This window comes from Monodelphis domestica, chromosome 8, assembly GCF_027887165.1.
Source record: "Monodelphis domestica isolate mMonDom1 chromosome 8, mMonDom1.pri, whole genome shotgun sequence".
Taxonomy (NCBI): Eukaryota; Metazoa; Chordata; class Mammalia; order Didelphimorphia; family Didelphidae; genus Monodelphis; species Monodelphis domestica.
The window spans coordinates 181,925,244-181,944,229 of NC_077234.1; the positions used below are offsets into that span (position 1 = coordinate 181,925,244).

General features: G+C 39.1%; 1 protein-coding gene across 7 annotated transcripts in view; it reads left to right on the top strand.

Annotated features, from left to right (window-relative positions):
* The first annotated feature begins 1,700 nt into the window (after positions 1-1,700).
* ARHGEF7 (Rho guanine nucleotide exchange factor 7) overlaps positions 1,701-18,986 on the top strand; it is a 381,786-nt gene continuing 364,500 nt past the window's right edge. For 2 of the 7 annotated variants that reach the window (XM_007501282.2, XM_007501284.2), the window contains exon 1: positions 1,824-2,476. In XM_007501282.2, coding sequence (XP_007501344.1) covers positions 2,312-2,476 — 165 coding nt within the window. In that variant the 5' untranslated portion in view covers positions 1,824-2,311. Of the gene's footprint in view, positions 2,477-18,986 lie in introns of all 7 variants that reach the window. The other 5 variants (XM_056807965.1, XM_056807963.1, XM_056807964.1 and 2 more) reach the window with 4 other exon arrangements.

Consider the following 18,986-nt stretch of genomic DNA (forward strand, 5'->3'; position numbering starts at 1 on the left):
TGATATGAAAACAATATGGTATTTATTGACATTTTTGTTAAAAAAAATCAAGCTGCTTCTGGCATTATTTTGAGCAAGTATTTACATACAAATGTGAACAAGAATTAAAATAATGGAGAGGAAACAGAGGCAGTGAAGTTGAATCAGGAAATATAAGATTAAAGGCATTAATTGCCCACAATAGTGGAATACTGTATGAAAGCAAGAGTTGGAATGGGGGAGGGGGACTGTTAAATTCTTTTGGATATTTAAAAATCTTATATAGCTTTCCAGCCCCTTCATAAACTATCATTATGGAAAGTCACAAAAAAGCAAACAAGGAAAACATTGGCAGACTGTAGACATAATGAGTGGAAATAAATGTAGCAAGCGAAAGCCAATGCTTTAGCCAGCATATTCTATTTCAATAAAAGGCTTGATTTCTCCTGTGAACCATATGTAAATGAAAGAAGTGTAAATGTCATTAGCCACTTCTTTCGTAAAGCCCTTTTCGTTTACAGAGCATTTATAGTTTTTGAATTCTTTGAAGCTAAGGCTAAAAAAAAAAGAAAAAAGAACTGGTTCTCAACTGACCACCCCCACCATGACCCATGCTAATCACCGACTCTTTTCTACCTGTATACTCTTTAAGTTATTTCTAGAAAACATTTACTGAATCTGAGATAACAATGACAACTTAAGCAATTGACCAACTGAACCAAGCAAGTATTGATGAAACACAAAATAAATCTACTTTATGTGTAATAACATTTCTGAAAAATTTAAACTAAATCATTGGATGGAATTTCTCAGTTTAAGATGAAATAACTACCAAATTTCCGGTCCCATAAAAAGTCTGTCCTCGGACAAGGTTTATCATTCATATCATTTGGAAGGGGACTCTAAAGGGGTCCTTAGGTGCCAGCAAGTCTCATTAACCAACCCTCCACTAGGGGGCACACGAGACACAAGCCGTACAAAGTTAGATTGCAGTTCACGTTCACAAGGACAAACAGAATTACAGAAACCCACTCATGCACACTTTAGACCCATCTGGTTTCATACATAACGAAAACGTATGTTACGTGATTGTTGACTTGTAACAGTGAGGTGGAATAAATGCCACCTATTCGGGGCCCCCTACCTTACCACTCATGCCGTTTAAAATAAAACTGCCATAAATAAAAGGAGGAGAGAGCATTATGGGAAAACTTTAGGGTTTTTTTTTTTGGGGGGGGGTGTTTTTTAACACGCACGTTCTAAAAATCGAAAAACTGCAATCGTCTTTTAAAGCAAAGGAGTGAGGCATAAGGATAAAGAACTTAAGGAGTAATGGAAGATTCTTCCAGATGGCGTCTGCTTAAAATTGCCCAGCAGAAGCGCAAATGGTTAACATATTGTATAAAAGAAAGTCCACATGGGCACGCTGCACTTGTACAGTTCGACGGGAAAGGCTGCCACTGGCGACTGAAAATGAACTAGTTTCCCCGGAGGTCAAAGGTACTTCTTTCAGACAATGCTTACTTAGTTAAAATGGTACAAATGCAACATATTCAAAAAGATGAGAAATACTATATGCCCGACTACATAAATATATTTTAGCATACGGATGGGTATTCCTATTTCCCATGTGTACAGTTTGCATTTGCAGTTTGTTCAGTATAGCAATCTATGAATCCTTGGAATTTTGCAAATTCGTTCCGTAGACGTGTATTTGACCTATCTTTGTAGAGATGCATCGTGCTCGAACGTGCGTAAAAGCGAACGCCGGCATGTGTTCAATAACCGAACGCTGCCCGGGGCACCTAATGTAGGGCGGAACCATCTGCCATTCGTATTAATGGCTAGAACACGCTAAGATGATGACAGGATGTGGAGCTGGTTGCAAACGGCATCTTCTTTTCTTCTCCTCCTGTCAGTGATGTCATTGGGCAACAGCAGCTGAAGGAAGGCTTGGAGGAGGAGGAGGAGGAGGCGCCAGGCTGTTGCTGCTGCTGTTGCAGGTTCATGTGCATATAATGAAAAGGCACTTGACAGTCTGCCAAAACGCACGAGAGGGAGAGAGAGAGAAACTGGACCTACTGGATTTCGCAAAGCCAATCGTCATCATCTGCATCTACATGGGGAAGGAGGAGGAGGAGGAGGAGGAGGTGGGATCAGCAGCTCCAGCCGCTGCTGCACCAATGTGAAACCACAAGCAAAAAGGGGGGGGGGGGGTATAAAAAAAAAAGGCGACAGAGAAAGAGGCGAGGGGGGGGAGGGGGGGCGGAGAGGCGGCTCCGTGTGCAATTTCTCTCCCTTTTCCCTGCGGATTTCTCTTCCTCTGGCAGCTATGAATTCCGCCGAACAGACCGTTACGTGGCTGATTACCTTGGGGGTGCTGGAATCGCCCAAAAAAACCATTTCGGACCCAGAGGGCTTTTTGCAGTCGTCTCTGAAAGATGGGGTGGTCCTCTGCAGGCTGCTGGACCGCCTGCTCCCAGGGACCATAGAGAAAGTAAGTGCAATATCACCTCTCCACGCCTTCCACCGCGCTCCCCCCACCCCACCCCACCCTATCCTACCCCCACCCCTCCTCCTCTCCACAAAATCTGATCATGTCAGCCTTTGCTTCATTGTGTTTCACCAGAGGACTGGACACACACATAAAGACAGGCACATGCAACACAACACAATCACACACATCTACACGCACCATTTTCTCTCCACCCCCGCCCCTTCCTTTCCCATTGAAAGCGCGACCACCTCAGAAATAATGCCCTGCTCAGCCCGTGAGGCTGGGCTGGGCGCATTCCGCCTCAGCCTCTGCCAAAGCCGGGGAACGCCTTTGAATGTACTCTGGCACAATGACCTAAACCCTTGGGGCTGGGGGAGCGGAGGCAAGTAGACCGGGGGACAGCACTGCCCCAGGGCACATGGGTTATAAATTAGTCCTGGGACTCCTCCTTAGCTCGCTTTCCCCTCACCAGCCTCCGGGAGCCTCGGAGAACCGCCCGGGCTGGGGACTAGCCCTACGCACTTTCCTTTGTGCGCTGATCTCCCTTTGGAAAGCCCAGTCAGCGCGAAAAGGAGCGTGCGGCTTTTCCAGGGTGAATAGCGCTCCCCCCTAGACAGCCGGAGAACCCATCTAGCGGGAGCTCCAAAGGCGCCATTGTGTGGGGGAAGTGGGGAGGGGGCGGGGTGGGGGAGCCAGGAATAGAGTAAGCTGAGGGGCTCGGTGGCGGCGGTGGCTGCCTTTGGCTGCCGGGTGGGTCACTTTTAAAGGAGCAGGACCTGGAGTCAGAGGAGGTGCGGTGGTGGCCGAAGCTAGCCACGCATCTTCTCCCAAAGCCACCGCTCCCCGATTCGGGAGGGAAAAGATTTCACCAGCTAAGAACTATCATTTTTATTTCTCCCCAATATTTAGTTGCATCTCAGATGTTGTAAAAAGTGGAGGTGGCTCCAGTTCAATGACCCTAACAGAAAAGCTTGTTTCAGTAGGGCAGTTTTCTGAAATGCCATTGTTAGGACCAATTTTTTGGTCACGTTCAGCAATTCAACTCTTCTAATTTGGGGGGAAGGGGCGGGACGGGGTTACTTTGTAATTTTCCCCGCACGTACTCAACAAAAGCCGAGGGCTAGATTAGGAATGGTTTATTACTTCGATGTGGCAAGAATTCCTCCTTAAGTCCAAGTAAAGAATTTGGGGATCATTTGAGTTGGAACCCCAAAACATGTGTAAGTATTGATTAAAAAAAACTTGACTCTTATTCCCAGATTTAGACCTTGGATATAAACAGCACCGATAGCCTTAGAGATCCTATTACTCATAACGTCTACAGCCAATGAACTGCAAACTCATTCAGGGGAACATATGTGTGAACTTTGACCTGCATATCTTTGAGTGCATAAAGTTTATTTTCATACTGGGCAAGAAGATGGGAAAAGGGAGGGTCCAGAGCATTTGATTTAAAAAAAAGATGCTCTCTTCTTTAATTAAATTATAGTTTCACTTTTTTTTTCTTCTGTGAAAGAGTATTCAAGCTGGTGAATAATTATAAGAAAGGTTGATTATCCAGATTTGAACACTTTGGAATTAGAAGGAGGTTGTGAAAATCATGAGAGAACTTTTTATTTTCATTTTAAATAGTTTTTTTGTGCTAGAGGTTAGCCATTACAAATAAGGAAGTAGCAATTTAATCATAATAGAATATCAATTATATAGGGGTAGTCAAAGATAAATAGAAAAATGCTTTGTCACTGGTCTCATTAAGTTTTCACCTCTTTTTTTAAGTTTAATTTTGAAAAACACAAAACCTGTTTATGGATAATGGATTATGGAAATCTACCAAATACAAAGGTACTTACTTTATGAAGGCACTTACTATGACAGGGACTTGGGGGGATCCAAAAATGATCCATATCACATGCTTTTCTTACTAGGAACAACTTCACAAAAACAGTACCTCTTTTTTTTTTTTTTAATGAGTTCATCCTATTTTGCCTGCCCTTGAAATGAAAATGTTTTGCTTGTTAATGATCCTAATACCATAACAGAATTGTGATTTAAGATGTGAAATAAGGAACAAGAGTTAACTTTTCAGAAACCTCAAAAACTTTGCTTTCATTTAGATATCAGTATCTAGCAATAAAAACCAGATAAGTACTGAAATTAAGTGATAAAATAGCCGAATTATGGACAGGAAATATTTGTCATTAATTCTAAAGGCAATACTTTAAGGAATTTAATATTTTATGGTCATAGCAAACAGTTCTCTAGAAATTTGTACTTTTATGGAAAGGCCACCAGAGTTATTTTAATTAGCAAATATTGGTATTAAGTGGTTTCAGATTAATATTCCTGTTTAGATTGTGGAAAGCATTCTTTAAAAACTTCAGAGATCCCTTCGTCTATTAAAAAAAAAGTAGACCTTTTCAGATAGGTTATGGCTGATTCTATAGTTGAGACCCAAATCTCTAAAGTCATTGAACAGTTATTTTTATTGACTATTATTTTTCCACTCCTAAAGATCATTCTATCATATGATAAAATTATAAACTGAGGTAATAAGAGGAAGGCCTTGTAAGGGTAAAGCCTTACCTTTGAAAAATCCTAATCGGAGGGATTTCAGATGAAGTATAAATCCACTTCTTTTCCTATACAAAACTATTTGTTTAAAAATATGTAATTTCAATGTACCTATCAAATAGCAAATGCTGTAATGCCTACAACTTCTATTCAGCTGAAAGTGGAATATGAGATGGGACAGTCTTTCCTTAAAAATAAAAAAAAATCTGAATTTCACTGCATCTCAGTGTGGAGAGGACAGACTAGGGTCACAAGTACGTTGTGTCTTTTAAAATTTAAAGGCTCTGAAGGCTTATTTTCAATACCATGTTTCACCAAAATAAATCTCCTAAAATATATTTAACCAAAGTTTTTTTAGCTCAATATTGACAAATTCACAACTTAAAAATTATTAGCTTTCATTATTAAAGGCAGGTAAGGGGTTCTTTGGATAGAGTGCTGGGCCTGAAGTTAGGAAGAACTGAATTTAAATCAGACCTCAGAGACTTAGTAGCTGTATGACCCTGGACAAGTCACTAAACCTCTGTTGCCTTAATCCACTTTAGAAGGAAATAGCAAACTATTCCTGGTATAGATGCCAAGAAAACCCCAGGGACAGTATACCATGGGGTCAGGAAGAGTTGGACATGACTGAACAACTACTCATTATTAGCAAAGTTTTAAGGCTGGTTCAGAATTCTCAGATGTCTTTAATTAGGTGAAACATTTGCCCGTGTGTTTCTTCCATTACACGCATTTGTCTTGTTTTTGACCTAGTAATGGGATGGGAGAGAAGTACATTGTTTTAATTTTATATTTGGTACTTTTCTCTGATGCAATTCTAGAGTTTTTGTTAGGATTTTCTTTTTCTTCTTTTTTTTTTTTGCAGAGGATTTCTTTTCTTTGTTTTAAAGAATGAAATGTAATAGCAAAAAGGGAAAGAGAAACCTCATCTACTTTTAGGTGAAAAAGAAATCATTCTACAACCTTATCGAGATTATATTTTATATGTATGGCAGTAATATGAAGTATTCTTAAAACACTCTGCTTCTGTATGAGGAAAGAAAATCCATTTTCCATTGTGGTATGAAGTTTTAGTGACTTATCTACTTCAGGCACTCTTGTGATCTTTGATCTATAACTCACCAAAGTACAATTTGTGACTTTAGAGTAGAGTAAACTGTCAGCCTGAGCTTCTCTAATGAATGAAATTAGCTGGCTGCAAGTCTAGATGATTATTAAAATATATTGTGAGGCATAAAGTTAAACACTCTAAACATCCCTAAAATTATTTACTGAGAAAACCGGTTATAGACAATTAAAAAAGGATATATGATTTCCTCAAAGAAAAGTACAATCACAAGAAAAATAATGAAAACAAAAAATTATTTTAATACTACTTTTATTAACCTTTGAATGCCTTTGAAGTTCTCCTTCCTGGGAGACTTGGCTTATTTCTTCCTGAAAAGTTGTTAGAAAACAGAGGTACATATAATTTTTCCTTGTGTATCTAAAATTGTGTGCAGTAATAACAGATGAGATCCTATTCTAGAATTGGCAGATGTTCTGCCTGTATGAGGTTATCCTGTATTTCACTGGGTTGAGACAGCTGTCTTTTTTTTTGTCCGTTTCAGTGCATTTAATAATTAAGACAATTAAAGTCAGTAATTATTAAGCACCTCATTCTGTGCCCTGCACTGTTACTTGCCATGAGTGATTCAGAGGTAAAGTACATCTTCTCTAGGAGTTTATGGTCTCATTGGGGAGATATGACGTAAATATCTAAAATGAGAGAATATGAGCCTGTTAGTTTCAGATGCTGTAATGCATGCTGCAGATTGCTGGTGCCACAGGAATTTAGACCAGGACCTTTGATCCCAGTTTGTTGCTGATACCTTCTGTTAGCACTCAAAACTTTCATACTCTATTCCTAACAGTTCCCTACCCAGCAGAACAGATACTGTATCCCCTAAAATAAAATCTGGCAACTGGTCACTTTCTTCCATATCTATACAAAAACAGTCAACAAAACATTTCAGGAATTAGGAAAATGCATGCATAGTAGCCCAACTTTCCCAAAACATGGCATCCATCACTCTTTCCAATCTATAGCTGGATTCTGCAACTGGCCTGGGAGTCAAGGGGAAAGAAAAACAGAAAAAACAAAAATTCAGCCATCCTTGGAGAAAATGATAGAAAGAGAAAGGATATTTTCATAGAACCACAGAATTTCAGATTTGGAAGGAACTTTAGAGGCTTTCTCTAGTTCAACTCTTCTCTGTAAAAGGATCCCCTCTCCAGTTTACCAGACAAGTGGTAACCAAGTTTTTTTTTTCTCCTAAAATCTGCTCACTTCTTGTCCTTTTATTCTTAAAAAAGAATTGAGTCACTAACACTATTTAGGCAGCCATCTCTTTTAAGCCTTTTCTAAGAATTTTTAGGGATCAGAAAGGTAACCTGTGGTCATTTAGTAAGTTCTCGTTGCCTAATAGACATCCAAATTGAAAATAATAAAAGAACTGATAAACAAAATTCATTTTAAGGATTCTTTGAACTTCCTAGAAGAACCTCCTCCTCGTTAAATTAACTTGCCGGCAATTAGGGGTAAGGACTAGACCTGTGATTTCATTGATGTTGAAAACTTTGGGAAAAGGAGTCTTTATCAACTAATTCAGGTTGGCATCTTTGCTGCAATTTATATTTTTGAAAGTTTCCTAGAACACTGATGTGTTAAGTGACTTGTGGAGTCACAGCCAATATGGGCCAACAAATAGTTTTTGAACCCAGGCCCTGATTTGGAGACCAGCGCTCTCTGTCCACACCAGTGCTGCTCATTAACTCATTCTAAATAAGAGTTGCAAAATTAGATACTCTGAGTAATGATTGAGTGGAACACTATGGGCCCTGTTTTACAAGCATGTGATGTTAAGGTACCAACCATATCAGCAACAGTTTCCTCTTTGTTTTTCTCCTTCCCCTTGTGACTCCTCTCTCTTTGCAAAAGAAGAGGTGAATGGGGTTGACTGAAGGGGAACATCTGGCCCACAGTCACTGCATTTAATGTACAACTCGTTAAAGATAAAGTAAATAAGCTGAAGTTCAACTTCAACATAAACCCCCACGTAATTTCCTAACAGCTAGTAAATATAAGGAATTTAGGTTAAATCTGAACTTTCTTTTCATTTCCATCCTTTACGCCAGTTTATAATCGAGTGTTTTTTTTTTCCTGAGAAAATGATTCTGTGGCATACAGTCCTTTGCTTTTTCTGCCTTTTGCTCAAGGACTTTATTGGTTAAACCTTTCTAGTACCTTAATTCTCCAGTGGAATACATATTCAGTTATCCCACTTACTCACTTTCCCTTCTTCTAGGACCGTCTGTCCTGCAATGCATCTGTTGCATCAGTCTATTAAGTAGCTTCTGTGTCCCCTACCATATGTGGTACTGAGGGGGAATTCAAGAGAAGAGGCTATGACTCCCAGGCCTCAAGGAAAATATTGTAGTTTTGTGGGAGAGACAAGGTACATACACATACACACAAACTCATGATTTAGAGAACAGCAAGGAAAGAATCAAATTAAATGATAGATTGTGTAGTATAGAAAGTAAATGGTGGAGCAGCTAGGTAGCCCAGTAGAGAGAATGCCAGGTTTGGTGTCAGAAGGACCTGGGTTTAAATCTGGCTTCAGACACTTACTAGTTGTGTGATCCTGGGAACTCACTTAGTTCTGTTTGGCTAGCCCTTGTCCTTCTGCCTTAGAGTTGTTAGAAAGAAAGAAAGGAAGGAAGGAAGGAAGGAAGGAAGGAAGGAAGGAAGGAAGGAAGGAAGGAAGGAAGGAAGAATAGGAAGGAAGGAAGGAACGAAGAAAGAAGAAGTGAGAAAGAGAGAAAGAAAAAAGAAAGAGAAAAAGAAAAGAGAGGGAAGGGGAGAGAAAGAAAGGAAGGAAGAGGAAAGAAAGGAAGGAAAGGAAGGGAGAAAGAAAGAAATAGAAGGAAGGAAAGAAAGGAAGAAAGAAAAGAGAAAGAAGGGGGAGAGAGAAAAGAGGGAAAGAGCAAAAGGAAGGAAGATAGAAAGAAAGGAATAGAAGGAAGAAAAAAGAAAGAGAAAAGAGGGAGAGAGAACTAAAGGAAAGAAGGAAGAGAAAGAAAGGAATAGAAGGAAGAAAAGAAAGGAAGGAAGAAAGAAAAGAGGAGAGAAAAAGAGGGAAAGAGCAAAAGGAAGGAAGGAAGGAGAGATAAAAGAAAGAAAAAGAAAAGAAAAAGTAAGTAGTGTAGAAAATGAGTAGGTCAGATAAAGAAGAGAGCATTGTAGGACACAGAAATAATGATTAAAAAGAGTGAACAAAATGGAATAAGCAAATTAACGAATAATAACTCTCAGGCAAGAGAAGACAATGTTGCATAGTGGAGAAAAAGTAAACTTCAGAGTCAGGAAGACCTGAGTTAATGTCCAGCCTCTTGTCTTTCAATGCTCCAGGCAAATCTGAGATTACCAAGTTGCAGAACAGGTGCTGATTTGCATTGGTCAAGGGAGTTTCCTCACTGGGGAGTTCCCTACATAAATGAAATTACAGGTCTAAACCTAAAACAAAAACAAAAGATTTTTACATTGTAGTTTTAAAGAACACTGGACAGTTTTAGATATGACTGCTACTAGCTAGTAACTGGCTATACAAGTCATTCGAATCTGGGTTTTTGTACCCTCATCTGTGAAAGGAGAAAGTTGAAGTTAACCATCTCTAAGGTTCTTTCCCTTTCCACAACCCTGTACGTTAAACATAAATCTAGCATGCATGGAGGGAGGTGATGTGCTCCAAATAAAAAGAACCACAAGGAGTCTGAGAATCTGGTTCCAATCTTAGCTTTGCCAATTGCTGGCTGTGTGATCTTAGGTGACATGTGCATTATCTCTGGGCTTCAGTTTCTTTCTTTCTCAGATGAGATTTGAAAGTTCTCTTCCAACCCTAAAATGGTATATTCTGACTTTTTTACTCACCTCTAAAATGTGAATTGTAAACTAGGGCTTTTCAAAATAGTTTTTGGCATCCATGGAGGGTAGATACTATCTATCACCTCCATGAAGCAGCTAAGTATGCATCTGCAATGCCAAATTACTCACCTCAATTTTTAGGGCGTAGAAATGACTATTTGCCTCCGGTTCTTCATCTGTCATTGCTGCATCTCCTCCCTCTAAAACAGAAAAGTCCATTAGCCCCTCATAAGTCTCGTTCTGAAACTTTGAACATATTAAGAGCAGGTGGGGGCTATTATTATTAAGTATGAAATAGTAGTGGGGAAGATGCTGTAAGGAAGGAATCTAGTGCGCATAGGTCTCTTACTATGATGATCCTTATGATAATTGCTCAGGGCATACTGATAGTAGGGATCATACAATCATAGATTTAGATATGGGAGGAAGTCATCTATACCAATTACTGGCCTTTTAGAGATGGGAAAAAACTGTTTAAATTTCCCTCTACAAACATATTTAAGACTTTGCAAATAGCTCACTACAATTTACTGTTGGAAAAAAATTACCTCAAGAGGAAAGGACATTACTGGAAAGTTGTAATCTTGCTCTACATGCTTTGGGTAATTCTGAGGTTTCTGGGCATGCCCTGTCATCTGGAGATTTGGAGAATATTCACATATAGATTATTTTCCCTAAGGTTCTAAAAGTCTGGACTGCCATAGTGGCTTGAAATGTGGGTGGGTGATCCAGGTTACAACCAGTTTCCAAGAAGCTGAGCTAAGACTGGAGAGGACCCCAAAATGCATTGTAAACCTTAAAGCCCTTTATTAATATGATTTATTGTTATTACTATGATTGTCTTCAGGGATGAGAGGCTCCGGTCATCCCAGAATTTGGGGTGCAATTAATTATTCTGCAAGTCTACCTTTGTGGTAGGCATTATGCTAAATGAAAGTGATAACAAATTTAGCAGTGAGAGTTCATACCTTTAAGAAGTTTATATTCTGTTAGGTGGGGGTAGAAATCAGAAAAAAGAATGAACCTGAATATTCCAAAAAACAAAGGAATTCTAGATACAACCCCCCAAATATCCTTTGAAGCGAAATATAATCATTATGAATGGTAGAAGATGGACTTTCAGCAAAAAGAGAGACATTTCAAAATATTGGGGATGTAGCTAAAACAGTCCCCCTGAAGGAAAAAGGAGTAGATTTCAACATTGGCCCCCCTGGACAGGAACAGAGTTCACTAAATTGGGATTTCCCCTTTTGCTTCACTTTTTTTAGTTGAAGATAGCATAGGTAGCTCAGTGTCCAAAGGATGTATATAGCTGAACACATGGGATAGCAAGAAAGCAAGGATATCTCAAACTGGAGCACAGAGATTATATTTATGACCACTTGTCATTGGATAACTCCATATGGCCAAATTCCCCAGTGCTTTTTATCATGTGGGAAAACTGAGCTCAAAGTGTAAATGTTTTCCTCCTGTCTTAGACACCAAATAAATACATGATGTTTCTGTTTTATGCCTCCACTAAAAAGGCTTCCTCTGATGCCTCCCTGCAGCATGGAGGTGACCTTGGATTATCAAAGATTACACTAGCGAATTGCATGTGTTGGCAGGTCCTATCTCAGTTTTAAAAAATAGATTTTAAAATATATTTATTTTGTATATATTTTTATTAGTGTTTGTTTCAGTCCTGCCTGAGTTTTCTGAACCCTATTTGCATAATTTCTTGGTAAAGATTCTGGAGTGGTTTTGCCATTTCCTTCTCTAGCTCATTTTACAGATGAGGAAACTGAGATAAACAGTGTTAAGTGACTTGCCCAGGGTCACATAGCTAGTATGTGTCAGAGGCTATATTTTAACTCACATATATGTGTATATATATACAAATATATACAAGTATATGTAAGGTTTTTAGATAGATAAATTTTATATTTTATACACTTTATATATATTTATATGATATATAATATGTATTATATATAATGTATATATAAAACCTTGAAATTCCTTCTTAGAATCAATACTATATATTTGTTTAAATATATATTATGTAATATATAAATAAATATAAACAATATAATAAAATATGTATTATATATTACATATAATATACAATTATATATAATATATACAAAACCCTGATATTCCATCTTAGAATCAATATTGTGTTGACTCAAGGCAGAAGAGTGGTAAGGGCTAGGCCATGGGGGTTGTGACTTGTCCAGGGTCACACAGCCAGGAAATGTCTTGAGTCTAGATTTGGACCTAGGATCTTCTTCTCTAGACCTGGTTCTCGATCCCTTGAGCCACCTACCTGGTGCCTCATATATTTTTATATAATTATTTTGTGCATATTTTTTTCTCTCCTGATGTTGGCTCCTCAGAGACAGGGACTGTTTTTATTTATTTTGGTTTTCTCTACCTAGCACTTAGCACTATGCTTGGTACACATCAGGTTCTCAGTAAATACTTATTGGCTGATGGGAGGTGCCAGAAATGAGCCATTGTCTGAGGACCAGACAGACGAGATTCAGAGAGAGTCATTGCCAAAAGGTTGACACCCCAGTGTTTTGTTTTGGTTTTTTTTGGCTGCTGTAACTCATAAAACTATCAACTATGGTCTAGAGCAGTGATGGTGAACCTTTTAGAGACAGAGTGATGCCCTGCCTCCACATCCCCCCCCCCCAACTGAGTGCCTGGCCCAACCCCCCCCCTCACCCTCCCTTACCTCAAACAGGTTAGGGAGGAAGTATTCCCTTTGGCTGCTGGGCAGAGGGATGGGGGAAGTGAGGAATGTCCTCAGGCACATGGAGAGAGAGAGCGGAACAGCTCTGTTCCAAGTCCTTCTGGCTTTCTAGTAACAAACTCTGGAGGGTGATGGAAGGCATGCCTACAGAGAGGGCTCTTTGTGCCCTTTTTGGCACATGTGCCATAGGTTTACCAACATGGGTCTAGAGGAAGAACCCATTTTCTTGGTGAGGGTAATACTTTTATCTTTGTAATAACAACTATTTTCTAGTAACTGTACTGTTCTGCAAGTCAGCAAACTTATCATTTATCTTTGTAGTATTCTAATAGTTCACGTTTTCTTTTTTTTTTTTATTATTTTTATTTGGTCATTTCCAAACATTATTCATTGGAAACAAAGATCATTTTCTTTTCTTCCCTTCCCCCCCCCCACCACCTCTCCCATAGCCCACCCGCAATTCCACTGGGTATCACATGTGTTCTTGATTCAAACCCATTTCCATGTTGTTGGTATTTGCATTAGAGTGTTCATTCAGAGTCTCTCCTCAGTCATATCCCCTCCACCCCTGTAGTCAAGGAGTTGCTTTTCATTGGTGTTTTTACTCCCACAGTTTATCTTCTGCTTGTGGATTGTGTTTTTTAGATCCCTGCAGATTGTTCAGGGACATTGCATTGACACTAGTGGAGAAGTCCATTACCTTCGTTTGTACCACAATGTATCAGTCTCTGTGTACAATGTTTTCCTGGTTCTGCTCCTCTCGCTCTGCATCACTTCCTGGAAGTTGTTCCAGTCTCCATGGAATTCCTCCACCTTATTATTCCTTTTAGCACAATAGTATTCCATCACCAACATATAACACAATTTGTTCAGCCATTCCCCAATTGATGGGCATCCCCTCATTTTCCAATTTTTGGCCACCACAAAGAGTGCAGCTATGAATATTCTTGTACAAGTCTTTTTCCTTATTATCTCTTTGGGGTACAAACCCAGCAGTGCTATGTCTGGATCAAAGGGCAGACAGTCTTTTATCACCCTTTGGGCATAGTTCCAAATTGCCCTCCAGAATGGTTGGATCAATTCACAACTCCACCAGCAATGAATTAATGTCCCCACTTTGCCACATCCCCTCCAGCATTCATTACTTTCCATAGCTGTCATGTTAGCCAATCTGCTAGATGTGAGGTGATACCTCAGAGTTGTTTTGATTTGCATCTCTCTGATTATAAGAGATGTAGAACACTTTTTCATGCGCTTATTAATACTTTTGATTTCTTTGGCTGAGAACTGCCTGTTCATGTCCCTCGCCCATTTGTCAATTGGAGAATGGCTTGATTTTTTGTACAATTGATTTAGCTCTTTGTAAATTTGAGTAATTAAACCTTTGTCAGAGGTTTTTATGAAGATTGTTTCCTAATTTGTTGCTTCCCTTCTGATTTTAGTTACATTGGTTTTGTTTATACAAAAACTTTTTAATTTGATGTAGTCAAAATTATTTATTTTACATTTTGTGACTCTTTCTAAGTCTTGCTTGGTTTTAAAGTCTTTCCCCTCCCAAAGGTCTGACATGTATGCTATTCTGTGTTTTCCTAATTTACTTATAGTTTCCTTCTTTATGTTCAAGTCATTCACCCATTTTGAATTTATCTTGGTGTAGGGTGGGAGGTGTTGATCCAAACCTAATCTCTCCCACACTGTCTTCCAATTTTCCCAGCAGTTTTTATCAAATAATGGATTTTTGTCCCAAAAGCTGGGTCTTTGGGTTTATCGTAAACTGTCTTGCTGAGATCATTTATGCCAAGTGTATTCCACTGATCCTCCTTTCTTTCTCTTAGCCAGTACCAAATTTTTGATGACTGCTGCTTTATAGTATAGTTTGAGATCTGGGATTGCAAGTCCTCCTTCCTTTGCATTTTTTTTCATGATTTCCCTGGATATCCTTGATCTTTTGTTCTTCCAAATGAACTTAGTTATGTTTTTTTCTAATTCAGTAAAGAAGTTTTTTGGTAGTTCAATGGGTATGGCACTAAATAAGTAAATTAATTTGGGTAGGATGGTCATTTTTATTATGTTAGCTCGTCCCACCCATGAGCAATCAATGTTTTTCCAATTGTTTAGATCTAGTTTCAGCTGTGTGGAAAGTGTTTTGTAGTTGAGTTCATATAGTTCCTGTGTTTGTCTTGGCATAGTTCACATTTTCTATAGAATATTCTGAATTCAAATTTGTATTTTATACCTATATATATAGGTAGCATATATATTATAAATAGCTTATAATATATATGGTGTTGTTTAAAAGTATTCCACTCTCCTTTAATGATAGTACACATTAAGAGGAAATAATAGTGGATCATTCTAAACAAGGAGTTGTTCAATACAAGATGGATAGATTTCTAAGGCATCCATGAACTTGTATGGGAGAAAAAAATTATGCCTTTATTTTTATTAACTTCTAGCTGAAGTTTAGCATTTTCTTCAGTTATTTAAAAACTTTAGTGGTCCTAGGTGGCATAATGGATAGAGAACCTGGTCTAGAAACCGTAGTTCCTGGGTTCAAGTCTGGCCTCAGGCACTTCCTAACTGTGTGGCCCTGGGCAAGTCACTTAACCCCAATTTCCTAGCCCTTACCACTTTTCTGCCTTGGAACTGATACTTAGCATTGATTTTAAGACAGAAGGTAAGGATTAAAAAAAAACCCAACAATTAACCACTTTATTCTGAAAAGAGGTCTTATAGGCTTCCCTGGACTACCAAAGTGATCCATGACCCAGAAAAGCTCAAGATCCCCTATTTGAAACGAACAAAATAGTTTAATAAGTGTGCTTAGCCTAGGAGGCTTTTTCTTTGCTCTTGACATTTCTTTTTTTGCCATTCCCAGAAAAGGGTCACATCACCCATTGGCAGAGGTTACTGATTACTTTGGACCCACACCAAGAAGAAATCAATTAATCATTCCCCATGGCATCCTTTAACCCCAGTGGTATTTACCATGACTTCATGGCTTGGCATGACATTTCTAAAATTAATTCTAGAACTCTCTATTTTCCATTTCTTCTAAGATTTTTTAAATTCCTGTTTTCTTGATGAAGCATTTTTCATCATTCCAGAGGCTTATGCCATTGTATTAGAGCAGAACCTCACAAGATGTTTGCTTGGTCTGCCCTGGACTTAGTGGAGGGTGGGGAAGATATTGATTTTTATTCCTTTTCCTTCGAGGCAGTATTTATTAGCTATTTTGATACCACTGTGAAATTGTCATTGCAGCCATCCATCTTTCCACTAGAAAGTGTCATCCTTATGCTACTCTTCTGTGCAATTTAGCTAATTTATGTCTACTAGAAAAAAGTATATTTTTATCCCATGCTTGAGGGAAGCTGGGCAAATTGAGGAAGTCTCTCAAGAATGGTATGGCTGGAATATAATATGTGGTACATTACACTGGCATCAGAACTTTCTGAAACGCTAACCTGGGAAGCCCCCTGAGGCTGGCCTTCTCTATCCTGGAATCAGAATAGTTCCGCTGAAAATGATTTCTCTTTCATCGGATCTCCTATTCTTTTATGGAAGGAGCCCTGGATTTGGAGTCAGAGGACCTAGGTTTGCATCTCTGTGACTTTGGGCAAATCCCTCCACCTCTCTGGTCCTCATTTTTCTCATCAATAGAACGAAGGGTTTGGACTAGATAGTCCTATACTTTATAGTCTTCTTGTGTATTTATTATAGTCTACTCTCCATTCTCCGGCCTGTGTGTCACATCACCTATGAGCTCTTGGACGGTAGGAACCCGGTGTGATTTCTCTATATATTAAGTATCTGGAGCTGGAAGGGATTTGAGAGATAATCAGACCCTAGAACATGAGATCACAGGTGTGGACCTAGGAAAGAGAAACCTTCCGGTCGTGTGGTCGTTTTCAGTTACATCCAGCCCTCCTGGATCCCTGTTGGAGTTTTCTGATGGAAGATCCTAGACTGGTTCACCGTTCCCTTCTCCAGCTCATTTTACAGACGAGGAACTGAGGCAAACAGGCTTCCGTGACTTGCGCAGGGTAACAGCTAGTAAGTATTGAGCTCACGAAGAGGAGTCTTTCTGCTTGCAAGCCCAATACGCTATACACAGTGCCAGAGAAAAGCTCCTTTTCCATTTTACACCTAAGGAAATTCCAGGCAAGAGAAGTGAAGTAGGTCGCCAGGGGAAAGAGCTGATGTTGATGAACTCCTGATCCAATTCAGCTCAGTAAGGACTTATTGAGCACCTGCTATGGACTAGGCACCAGGGCTGCCCTACTGTACCTGGTACATAATAGTCACTCAGTGATAAATGCGTGAGCAAAGGAATGAATGACGGCTACAGGGATGGCAGGCTTGTCTTGTGGCATAACTAATGAGCATTCCTGGGGGACGGAGAAATGGGTTGATTTGCAGACTCTGGGTTGTTTTTTTTTTAAGTCTAAAAAGTTTATGTATATTTATATAGATAATATATATTTAATGTATTATAATTTTACTAACATACAAACCAATATTGAACCCAAAACAAAAATAACATAACATAACAAATATAAAAGTAATATAATAATATAACAATAGCAGTTATAACTTACAAAAGTAAACATAATATTAAGATTAATGTACTAAGTGAGCCTAGTTGTGGTACAGTTTAAAAAATTAATATCTGATGATAGTACCCCTAATTCTTTTTTAAGTACTTATCTTTTTTAGTCTCCCTCTTTTGGGGGGGATAATGTAGGGGGAAGCTAGATGGCACACTTTATAGAGTGCTGGTCCTAGAGTCAGGAAAAGTTATCCTCCTGAATTCAAATCTGACCTCAGATGCTTACTTAGTTGTGTGACCCTAAGCAAGTCACGTAACCTTGTTTACCTTAATTCCTCATCTGTAATATGAGCAGGAGAAGGAAATGGCAAACCATGCCAGTATCTTTGCCAAGAAAGCTCCAGGTGGGATCATGAAGAGTAAAACATAACTGAACAAGAAATCTTTTTTTTTTCTTTTGATAATGTATCCTTCCCACTTCCTTCTCCTTCTACATTGGAAAAACAAAAAACAAAAACAAAACCCAAACCAAACCAAATAAAGCTTTCAATATATGCATGCCTGGTCCAGCAAAGCCAATTGAACTTGTCTGAAAAATGCATTTTCCCCCTGCATTTTAAATTCATCAGTTTTTGGGCAGGAGGTGAGTGATATAATCATCTTCATTCTTTTGAACTCATTAATCGGAGTCCCCCAATCTTTCGATATTGTTTTTCTCTCTAAGGGTGTTATCACTATATAGATTGTTCTCTTAGTGCTGTAGCACCTGGGTTTATCATCTCTGACTGTTCTTGGTTGTGAAGAATATCTATGGGAAGATAACCAACCTTGACAACATAAACATTGCATTGCCTTGTTTAATCTCTAGTCAATCTCTAATGAATTGTTCAGCCTCTAGATTGAAGGTAATCCATAGGAGAAAGGTCCTAGAACTAAGGAGGACCAGGAGAAGCTTCCTGTAGAAGGTGGGACTCTAGCTGAGGCTTGATGGATGCTAGAAAAGCCAAGAGGTGGAGATGAGGAGGTCAAGCAAACCACTGTAGATGGTCTATGCTGACGTCTCTCCTGTCCTGCTTGTGACATCTTTTCTATTTGGGTCCTGTCTTGCTATTTAAGTTATTATACTGGAGTGTCTCCTTTTCCCAGCTAGATTGTACAATCCTTTAAATCAGGGACTTTCATTGAACTCAGATTCCTCTTTAGGTCGAGTGCCTGAAGAGCTGTGTTCTGCCTTGGGTGAGAAGAGTTGGTATGAGAGAGCCCTGTTTTCCTTCTCTTTTTTCCTTATGAAGAGCTCCACCATTCTCGGGTACATAACTCCAGTCATCCTGACCTCCTCATTGCCCCTCACTCCCATCATCTACTCAGTTCACAAGCCTTGTGGATTACCTCTCCATAACATCCCACATCCATCCCCTTCTCTCTGTTCACACCACCACCAGCCAAGTTCCTGGCCAGCACTAATTTTGTTTTTCCCACCCCATTTATTTGTTTGCTTGTTTGTTGCATTAAAGTTCTGGGGTAGCTCCCTCCCTCTGTCCCCTCCCTACGCCAGAGAAGGAATCATTTGACTCCCCAAAAATGTATATATAAAGCCATGTCTTGATTATTTCTACTTATCAATTCTTTCTTTGGAAGGGGACAGACACAAATTATTCTTCAAATAATACTTCTGTTG